General features: G+C 34.8%; 2 protein-coding genes across 3 annotated transcripts in view; both read left to right on the top strand.

Annotated features, from left to right (window-relative positions):
• The window catches only part of HOXD10 (homeobox D10), a 3,630-nt gene extending 2,721 nt beyond the window's left edge, over window positions 1-909 (top strand). The window contains exon 2 of one of the 2 annotated variants that reach the window (XM_082259975.1): window positions 61-909. In XM_082259975.1, the coding sequence (XP_082116101.1) occupies window positions 61-335 (275 nt within the window). In that variant the 3' untranslated portion in view covers window positions 336-909. Of the gene's footprint in view, window positions 1-57 lie in introns of both variants that reach the window. The other variant, XM_082259976.1, reaches the window with a different exon arrangement.
• Window positions 910-4,573: 3,664 nt separating this feature from the next.
• HOXD9 (homeobox D9) lies at window positions 4,574-7,505 on the top strand. The gene is made up of 2 exons (XM_082262434.1): window positions 4,574-5,345; window positions 6,402-7,505. Exons 1-2 carry the CDS (start codon window positions 4,751-4,753, stop codon window positions 6,641-6,643), a joined length of 837 nt encoding a protein of 278 aa, XP_082118560.1. The 5' UTR covers window positions 4,574-4,750; the 3' UTR covers window positions 6,644-7,505.
• Window positions 7,506-10,914: the final 3,409 nt, after the last annotated feature.

Below are 10,914 nucleotides of genomic sequence, written 5' to 3'. Positions count from 1 at the left end.
TTTCCTTACATATATATATATATATATATTTTATTTGTCTTTGTTTTATTGAAATAGAAGAAATCAAGTCTGACACCCCAACAAGCAATTGGTTAACTGCAAAGAGTGGCAGGAAGAAGAGGTGCCCGTACACTAAACACCAGACACTGGAGTTAGAGAAAGAATTCTTGTTTAATATGTATCTAACGCGAGAGCGCCGCCTAGAGATCAGTAAGAGCGTGAATCTCACTGACAGGCAGGTCAAGATCTGGTTTCAAAATCGCAGAATGAAGCTAAAGAAGATGAGCAGAGAAAACCGAATTCGCGAACTGACCGCTAATTTGACTTTTTCATAAAGCCCACCAAAATAGGTTCAAACGTTTTGTCACAGCATCAGCCATTGCTCAGAAGCAGGAGAGACTATTGGATCCATACCACATCATTTCCTGTGATCTAGAATGTGATTTTCGTCATTTTTTAGTGCTGCAAGTGTCTATATGTACTTCCATGGGTATATAAATAATAATTAAAGATCTAGCACATGTAATTTATTTTTTTTTCACCGTATGGCAGGGTACAATGAAGAAAGTTTATCATGTCGTCTTAAATTATTGGGACTGTTTAAGATATCCAAGCAATGTGACTTTTTCATGTTTTTACTAAAAAGCTTTTTCTGTATGTTACTTTATGGACCTTGACATTTTAATCTTCATGAATATTCTGAATGACTTTCGGGGGAAGAAAAAGCACATTTTCTGTAAATGTCTGCTCCAAATAAGTGCGAAATAGCTGCAAATATGTTTGTAAACGTGTAGTTGATTTGACTCGTATTCCTTGTAGAAGTCTCCTTGTGATATGTGGTAATATCATTGAGACAGCTCTGTGTCCATACCGTGCATGATCTCTGCATGTCTTATGCAATAAACTGTCTGAACGCTTGAGGTTTTCATGTTATTTGTAGGGACCCGGCCAGGCCATTGCCTCCAAACTAGTGTATTTCCAGCAATCAGCTATACAATAATTACTTACCTATCTCCTCTCAGATTTTAGCTTGGCAGGAAAAAATAGTATGCATTAAGAAGCCATTCTATAATGACTGTATGTAAAGATCAGCATCACCTGTATGTCTCCGGTAAGTGGCAATGTCATGTATGTAACCCTGTGTAATAATATAGCGGTTTAATGAAGATACAAGAGTAGGAAAATGTATCACTTTTGCAAAATTGTGTCTATGTTTTATACATTTGGATGTTTAAACAAGTGTGTGTGTGTGTGTGTGTGTGTGTGTATGTGTACTTATGCACCTACAGGTATGTGTGATTTACTAAGAAATTAATGCTATACAGCATGCCTGCATTGACTTAGAGATCCAATCAGATTAAAAGGAAAATAATAATAATATAAAAAAAAAAAAATTATCCTGAATTGGTGCACTTTGCAGTGACTCAAGTACAATGGACTAACAAAAAGAATGTCCTAATCAAATGTATATATATATATATATATATATATATATATATATATATATATATATATATATATAGAGAGAGAGAGAGAGAGAGAGAGAGAGAGAGAGAGAGAGAGAGAGAGAGAGGGAGAGAGGACAGAAGGAACGAAAGAAAGAAAGAAAGAAAGAAAGAAAGAAAGAAAGAAAGAAAGAAAGAAAGAAAGAAAGAAAGAAAGAAAGAAAGAAAGAAAGGAAGAAAGGAAGGAAGGAAGAGCTCTGTATGAGTGTGTTTTTCCCTGTATACTTATATATATACATATATATATTGTTTTTTTTTTTGAAAGAAAGAAAGAAAGAAAGGAAGGTAGGGAGGAAGGAAGGAAGAGCTCTGTATGAGTGTGTTTTTCCCTGTATACTTATATATATATACATATATATATATTGTTTTGTTTTTTTTTACAAAAATTATTATATATAATATATATATATATATATATATATATATATATATATATATATATATATTTAGTATATATTCTCTCTAGTTCTTCCTGTACCTCTCTTTTTACTTTCTGCTTTCTCTCTGTCTTTACCTCCCACCCTCTCACTCTCCCCTTTCTCTGTCTCTTTTCTCTTTGTCTTCTTTCTTTTCTATGCATACACAGACAACGTGTCACGATTCAAGTTCATAAGTGCATCATGGGGCCAGCCCTACTGGGTTACAAAGTAACGGTACACAAAGACGAATTACATTAGTATTCTTATATTTTCGTTTAAATACTAGCAATGTTTATAATGTTTGCAATTATTCCAATGCATTTCATTCTTCTCCATAATCTACCAGCGGAATTGAACTAGGTTCACGTCTGAACCCTACAGACACTTAAAAATAGAGTGATAACATGCATTTTCCTCTCTCTGGTAAATTTGTGGACCTACTATTTGAAAAAAAAAATGTGGACCATAGAAACTTATTTTAGTGTAGCTAGCAAGAGTTTGACTTGGGGTACTTCAGCTGCAGCCCAATCCCATTTAAATGATATTTTGGGTTTGTTTGGGTGTGCCTGCTATACCTTTCAAACATACACACTTACCTGTAAATATCCGAGTTAACATAGTTCCCATACTTTTCTTACGCCTTGCATCAGGCTTCTGCACTGTAGGGATAGGATCAGGAAACAGTAGCACAAACCGGTACATTGTAATCAACGCTGATGATACTTTTGTGAGATCTTTCCACTATCTAGACTATAGTTATACTGAGCGTGCTGTCCTTTGTTCTATTTTGTTGTAAGTTGTATTTCCTAACAGAAGATACAGAAGAGCCCAGAGTTTCCTTAGCTGTAGATAAACTCCTTTTTATTTCAGGAAACAGCCCCAATAAACTTTGGTCTCTTCCTGCAAATGATCACAGCCTCACTTAACAAAGCTGAGCTGAAAAAATTCTTTATTGCTGGCCAACTGGGGTAATAGTCAATAAGTTCTGTTTTACTCAAGGTTTACTAATGCCTATATAAGACATCAACACGTTTGACTTACCACCTTTGTAACATCTATAAAAGCAATATTCAACAGTGTAATAACTTAGATTTATTATAGATGAATTCACGTTTAAACTCTGATTATTTTTATTGCAAATATCTGTATTTATAGGAGTACTTAAAAATGTACTAACTTCTGTCTTACTCTGATATCTCCTATCCAAAATGTACCATGATATTGATAAATCTTATATTTTATTGTAATTTTCTATGAACCGGGTGCATTCTGATGTCTATGTTAATCAAACAATAGCTTATAAGCACAGATAATGGACAAACACAACGTTTGTGTGTGTGTGTGTGTGTGTGTGTGTGTGTGTGCTCGTGTGTGTGTATATACATATATATTAAAAATCAGCTACCGAGCTCTTGTTATTGTCCTTGTATCCTTTATATATATATATATATATATATATATATATATATATATATATATATATATATATATATATATATATATATATATATATATATATATATATATATATAGAGAGAGAGAGAGAGAGAGAGAGAGATAAATAGATAGATAGATAGATAGATAGATAGATAGATAGATAGATAGATAGATAGATAGATAGATAGATAGATAGAGAGAGAGAGAGAGAGAGAGAGTGAGAGAGAGATAAATAATTAGATAGATAGATAGATAGATAGATAGATAGATAGATAGATAGATAGATAGATAGATAGATAGATAGATAGATAGATAGATAGATAGATAGATAGATAGATAGATAGATAGATAGATAGATAGATAGATAGATAGATAGATAGAGATAGTAACCACTCATTCTCTGTGTTTGTAAGCTATTGATTGACACCAGAATGCACTCTGTTTATAGGAAATGACAATAAAATATACGATTTATCCACATGATAGTATATTTTGGATAGGAGGGAAATATGAGAAAGGGTAAGACGGAAGTTAGTACATTTATACAAAAATGATATATATAATGATGCACTTATTGTTTAAAAGGACAATAGCAAGAGCCCAGTAGCTGATCAATTCACCAGCACAGGTTTTAATGTTCTCTTAGACCATTTGATTACAGGGCACATTAATGTATAATCAAATGCACCTCATAAAATTTTATTGAATCTCATAAAAATCATGATAGTTCTCTTCCACCTGTTTTTAAAAAACACTGTAAGCTTTTTTTTTTCTTTTTTTCCTGCAATGCACAGAGAATGGCCTCTCCTATGTAACTATGAAGTGTTTCTGGACGCTGTTGAGCACAAGCAACGTGCTGCTTCTGCTGCCTCCTCCCTTCCTTTCCCCATAGCCCCCTTGTTTGTGGCCAGTAAAACAAGTTTTATACCCATAGGTCAATAATCTGAGCATGCTTTTGCCTGGATCTGCAGTGTGGGTCCCCACAGTTTAAAGGGCAATTAAACAAATTCAGCAAAGTGATTAAAAAATGAATGGCAGGGAGAGAGCATGGAGAAAGAAATAGTCCCTGGCTTGGGCAGCTTTAACAAGAAGCAGAATCTTAAAAAGAGGCACAAAGGTGGAATCAGGCGGTGCCCCCCTCCCCCCTCCCGGATGCTTCCTTCCATATATCTCGGCTTAGTTACACTTTTATTTTTAATTGTATGTGTTTTTAATCACATCAGCCCCGTTAAGCGGATTGATTTACTCTGTATTGGTAAATATGATCACGTGGAGCCCACAACCAATGGACGGAGGATGCAGTCTGCAAAATACTATGATTGTTCTCAGGGAGGGTATTACATACAGTTAAGAGTGTAACCTTTTATATGAGTGAGAGGGGAGCCTAAAATGTCGTCAAGTGGCACCATAAGTAACTATTATGTGGATTCTATCATAGGACATGACAACGAGGAGGTGTACGGAGCTAGATTCTCCCAGGGTGGTCACAGCACGACCTCTAGGCCACCAGGTGTTGGGGAGCCTTCAGATTTCTCTTCTTGCAGCTTCGCCTCCAAATCGGGCGTCTTCCCCACCTCCTGGTCCACGGTGCACCCCCAGCCTTCCTCAGGAATGACTGGTCTCTACCACCCCTACATGGCTCAGTCCCACCTAGGCTCAGACAGCAGCAGATACACGGTGAGATCTTGGCTGGAACCCATCTCCAGCTCTGCGTCCTCCTTCCCTGGATTCCACCCCAACGGGCGCAACTATGGGATCAAACCTGAGAGCACCCCGAAAAGGACCGAGTGCTCCTCCTTTGAACCCCAAGGGATCGGCCTGACCGACTACACATGCGATTCCTTTGCAGAAACCCCAGAGAAGCCTCCACCTAAAGAGCTGGCGGCCAGCGAAGAACCTGAGCCCGACAGTGAATGCAAAGAGGAGAAGCAGCAGCAGCAGCAAAAACAACAACCACAGCAGCAGCAGCAACAACTTGACCCAAGTAAGTACAAAAAAAAAGAGCAGAGAGGGAGCGAGAAAAGAAATTGCTGTTTGATTTATAGCCCGAACCTGCAAGGCTCTAAATGTGCAAAACTGATAGTTTTACTAACCTATAAAACCGTCTAGACGCCTAGCATATAGCCCAAGCAAGCAACAAGAGGCTATAAAATTATTCTATTACTCACATAACCACCTAAGATCAAGACATCATTGGTACTGTAAACACTCCGGGTGCATTAAGACTTCCTTTTATGATAATTCTTTATAAAAAGCTGGGCGGCTGGGTCATCCTCATTGCAAAGGATTTTTTTGCTGGATTTTCCTTTTGCTTGGACCTTGAAGAAGGGAGTACACCCTAAGAGCTTGGCCTGAAAAATTGTATGTTAGTGCAAATCAAATAATTAGCATGGACTGTACTCAGCTGAAAAAACATGTATGTTAGTGCAAATCAAATAATTAGCATGGACTGTACTCAGCTGAAAAATTGTATGTTAGTGCAAATCAAATAATTATCAGTACTCAGCTGAAAAATTGTATGTTAGTGCAAATCAAATAATTATCAAGGACAGCACTCAGCTGAAAAAATTGTATGTTAGTGCAAATCAAATAATTATCAAGGACAGCACTCAGCTGAAAAAATTGTATGTTAGTGCAAATCAAATAATTATCAGTACTGAGCTGAAAAATTGTATGTTAGTGCAAATCAAATAATTATCAGTACTCAGCTGAAAAATTGTATGTTAGTGAAAATCAAATAATTATCATGGGCAGTACTCAGCTGAAAAAAAATGTATGTTAGTGCAAATCAAATAAGTATAATGGACAATACTCAGCTGAAAAATTGTATGTTAGTGCAAATGAAATAAATATCATGGACAGCACTCAGCTGAAAAAATGTATGTTTATTAGTGCAAATAATTATCATAGACAGTACTCAGTTTAAAAAAAAAAAGTATGCTAGTTTATTAGTGCAAATCAAATAATTATCATGGATAGCACACAATTGTTCCTGGAATTTCAAAGCATAGCCTATAATCCTCTCTCTTTTTTTTTCTAGGCAATCCTGCAGCAAACTGGATCCATGCTCGTTCCACCAGGAAGAAGCGATGCCCATACACCAAATACCAAACCCTGGAACTGGAGAAGGAATTCCTCTTCAATATGTACCTCACCCGGGATCGCCGCTATGAAGTGGCCCGAATTTTAAACCTCACTGAAAGACAGGTCAAAATCTGGTTTCAGAACAGAAGGATGAAAATGAAGAAAATGAACAAAGAAAAAGGCAATAAAGACCAATAACAGCCTCGGATACGCACTGAGTCTGATCTCTGTACTATTTGGAACACTGAAATATATATATATAGGTCCATTTCTTTTCTTTTTTTTTTCTTTTTTTTTTGGAAATAGATGTAAATGTGTTGTGTATTTTGCAAAAAACAAAAACAAAAAAAAAAAAACGAACCTCCTTTGATGTCAGTGCGCTTCATGATGCTACGTTTTGAAACTGTTTCCGTTCGGTTCTTTTTGTGATTGCACGCTAGAAATTCCAGGTAGGTATTGCTAGATTTACAAAAAAAAAAAAAGAAAAGAGACTTTTATTAGGGATTGAACTGTAAGTAGTGTAGCTCAGTTAATTAAGATAGCAGAAATGACTGTGGGTTGTGCTACATTGGTTAAAGTCAGCAGTAGGGAAGTGTTCTTAGCTTACATTCAAACCAATATAACACCATTTTTATTTTCCATATCCTTGCGAAATGATGCAAAATGCAATCTGCATGTAATGTAACACTAATATCTATTATTAGTGACAACAGATAAAGGTATACAAACTAGATTGTTCTAATAGCAATTCAGATTCAGAACAATTCTTTCTTTTGCTACTTTTTTTTTTTTTTTTATATTATGGCCACATTGTTTTGCAAGACTGGTCAGTTTACATGGTAATAATAAATCTGTTAAAAAAAATAGAAATTATCCTTCTTAGATACTGTTAACGCACTTGGCCCCAGAAACTGATAAAATTGCACAAATTCGTTGAAAATAGAGAACATTTTGGTCAGTTCGCATTATCACCATGAGACAAAAATGTTTAAACTTGAAGATAAGGAATAGTATTGAAATAATAGTTTGAAATTAGAAATTGGAATAGTATAGGGATAATACTTTGGAAATTTGGAATTGGAATGGTATAGGAATAATAATTTGAAATTAAGAATTGAAATATTATAGGAATAATAGTTTGAGATCTGGAATTAGAATGATATAGGAATAATAATTTGAGATCTGGAATTAGAATGATATAGGAATAATAATTTGAGATCTGGAATTAAAATGATATAGGAATAATAATTTGAGATCTGGAATTGGAATGGTATAGGAATAATAATTTAACATTGGGAACTGGAATGGTATAGGAATATTAGTTTAAAATTTCGAATTGGATGAACAATGTTTGAGAGCACCGAATGAAGGAATTTTCAGGGATACCGCACTGTTTAATAAGTGGCTTGTAACTGCCAACAAAACAATTCTCACGCTTCATCATAGAATGTGTAAAAAGTGACATTTTACAACTAGTTTTCTACAATCAGAACGTTCAATGCCAGGGACTGTTACATCTCCCATCCACACATCTTTTATTGGTGTATTTAAGGACTGATGGTGGTTCCCACTGTTTTTTTGTTTGTCTGTTTTTGACTTTCCACCTCCACAAATCCTAAAAGAGGAGGTTATTAGGAGAGAGCTATTATTATTATTTTTTCCTTCGGAAATAAGCAGGAAGCACTAAGTTATTTCTTTATGTTTACATTTGTTTGTTACCGTTCATGACTTGTGTTTGGACAATCTGATATTATAAAAGGAAAAAAATAAAGCATTTGCCCTTGTAGAAAAAGAGGTGTTGTATTTGAAGCAACTTCACAGACAGCAACTTAGCATTCTTCTAAAACAGGAAGAACTAGGGTGTAATAAAGTCATTTGAACGGCTAGACGTCTGGACTTAATGGTTTTATGGTGGACCATGGTGCTTTTTTCTTTTTTTTAAAAAAAAGGCTTATTTTGAGGTTTGTGTCTCTTGAAAACGAAATGCTGAGAAACTCTGATTATTCTGGACCATAAAAGCACATATGTCCATGTGCATCACATCCAAGCACCACAAATCCCATTCAATGTTGGGCAGTCTTTCTTATTTATAAACATCATTTACTAATATCTTGTTACTATAATTTCCTTGGTTTTAATATCTTGTTACCATAATCTCCTTGGTTTAAAAAAAATATATATATATATATATATATATATATATATATATATATATATATATATATATATATATATATATATATTGGAATGTAGACATGGGCTGATGGGTTAAAAAAAACGAATTGAACTTAATCATCCACCAATAATAGGCCACAAGTAATTTTAGGGTATTTTATTTAAATAAATATTCCTGTCAAAACGGGTTGTTTATCCTATGTTCAAAAATCAAGAGGAAAAATTATGAACCAATTTCTTTATTTAAAAAAATTATATATATATATATATATATATATATATATATATATATATATATATATATATATATATATATATATATATATTCATATATATATATATATATATATATATATATATATATATATATATATATATATATATATATATATATATATATATATATATATATACATTTTTTAAATAAATAAATTGGTATATATATATCATGAAGTAAAAAGCATAAAAATGACCTATATTCCGCTTTACATTATGTATATTTTATTAGAGTTGTACCACTGTTTATTAATGATGTTGTGCATTGTAAAATGGGTGTGTGATAGGCAGGCATCTCCCATTCATTCATTAATAAGATGTTGAACAATGATGACCGGGTTCATTGGGCGTTCATTTTTTATTTCCCGATTTTATATCCTGAAGAGAAAAAGGAAGACAAATAGAAACTTGTTACATAAACCCAAGCATATGGGTTAATGTCTCGACATTTAAATGTTCTGTAAATGACAAGGTTTGCAGCGTTATTCCTACAATCCTGATAACAGCAATAACTTCAATTGCTGTGAAATAAACATTTATGGTAAGATAAACAAATTTATAGCCCGGCCGATCTGCTTGTGACCACTAGGTAGCGCTCTTACTCCATTTGTCTTATAATGTGACTGTCATGTTTCTGAATGTCACTCTCCTTTTACATATTGAGACCACATTAATCTTTTCTGCTCACATATTTAGTATTTACAAAATGATTTGTATAACAGAAAGAATGCCATAATAAAAACAGAAGACAAAATTACATTCCTGTAAAGAATGTATAAGGAAACAATGGGAGGAATAGCCTCCTTTCCTGTGTAAATGCATTATGTGCTTTACTATAAACAAGGGAATACTATACATTATTAGCAGTAGGGATATCAATGGCTGACTGAGTACCCCTCTACTCAGTCAGATCAATAAGCTCTCCATGATTGTGTATCCATGGAAATACTTTAGAATAAATGTTAGATACTTTTAAAGATTCAAAATAATCATATTAGATATTCAAAGCTTGCTGTGGAAAAGTATATTGGGAAAAAAAGCTTCTGACTTGCAGGCCAGACTTGTAGTTAAAGTTCCACTAGTTTTGACAGCTACATTCTCTGGTATACTCTATAAAACACATATTTTTCAAGCATTTAAATACTCAATTAATTGTACCCATTATTTGATTTAATTCAAATTCTCAATATATGCAAAAGGATATAATAACATGTTACTATTCTGTTGGAAATGAGATATGCTATTCTGCATTTGTCCATTTTCCTAACTGCTGACTTCCTGTTCTCCAACCCCTTTAAGGGTGCTTTAGTCACACTTAGCCCCATTTGATCAATCGTATAAAAAGTTACACACAAGACTTTCAATGAATTCTGATCCATTTTTATACATCTCAGCTCTGTGGAATTTTTAATCTGTGCAAAAGTAGATACAGGGCTGCTGATAGAAATCAGGGGGCCCTGTACAGCCTACCTGACAGAGCCCCCCTCCTCCGAAAACATCACATTTTTTAATTTTTACTAAAATGCAACGCCATCATGCTATGCCTTGCAGCCATGGCAGAAATGATACCCCCATTTAACATGACCCATTCAAGTGAATATCAGCTAGAAGGCAATATCTGCACCCCACAGCGAGCAATTGGTACCCCCTGCTTACCATCCTGAAATAACCCACCTGTGTGCCATAAGCAGCTGCCGGCAGGAGAGAAGAGGAGGGAAAATGGCAGAACTGCAGGGGAAAAGGCACACTAGGGTCCCAGATAGCAGGGGGAAGGGGTGAGAATACTAGAACCAACCTCCCTGCAATGCAGCCAGAGGAAAAAAAAGAAAAGAAAAGTTTGACAGGTGCCCGGGCCCCCCTTTTTGAACTGAGGAGGCCTGGGCCCAGTACAGGAGGGCTGGCTGTACTGCCTTATCAGTGGCCCAGGGTAGATGGACAGAAGAAGACAGAAAGGCTTAGATTATTGAAAAAGTTGATTAGGCCAAACCTATGAAAGCTAGTCATGACCTGTTTTTAGA

Source organism: Pelophylax lessonae, assembly GCF_965119305.1.
Source record: "Pelophylax lessonae genome assembly, chromosome: 6".
Taxonomy (NCBI): Eukaryota; Metazoa; Chordata; class Amphibia; order Anura; family Ranidae; genus Pelophylax; species Pelophylax lessonae.
Note: the sequence above shows the minus strand (reverse complement) of the source record. Positions and strands in the feature narration are given on the sequence as shown.

Excerpts from the sequence above, each read along its gene's own strand:
- HOXD9 (XM_082262434.1), top strand. The coding sequence starts at position 4,751 with ATGTCGTCAAGTGGCACCATAAGTAACTATTATGTGGATTCTATCATA. Across the intron at positions 5,346-6,401 it reads GCAGCAACAACTTGACCCAA|GCAATCCTGCAGCAAACTGG; the intron begins GTAAGTACAAAA and ends TTTTTTTTCTAG.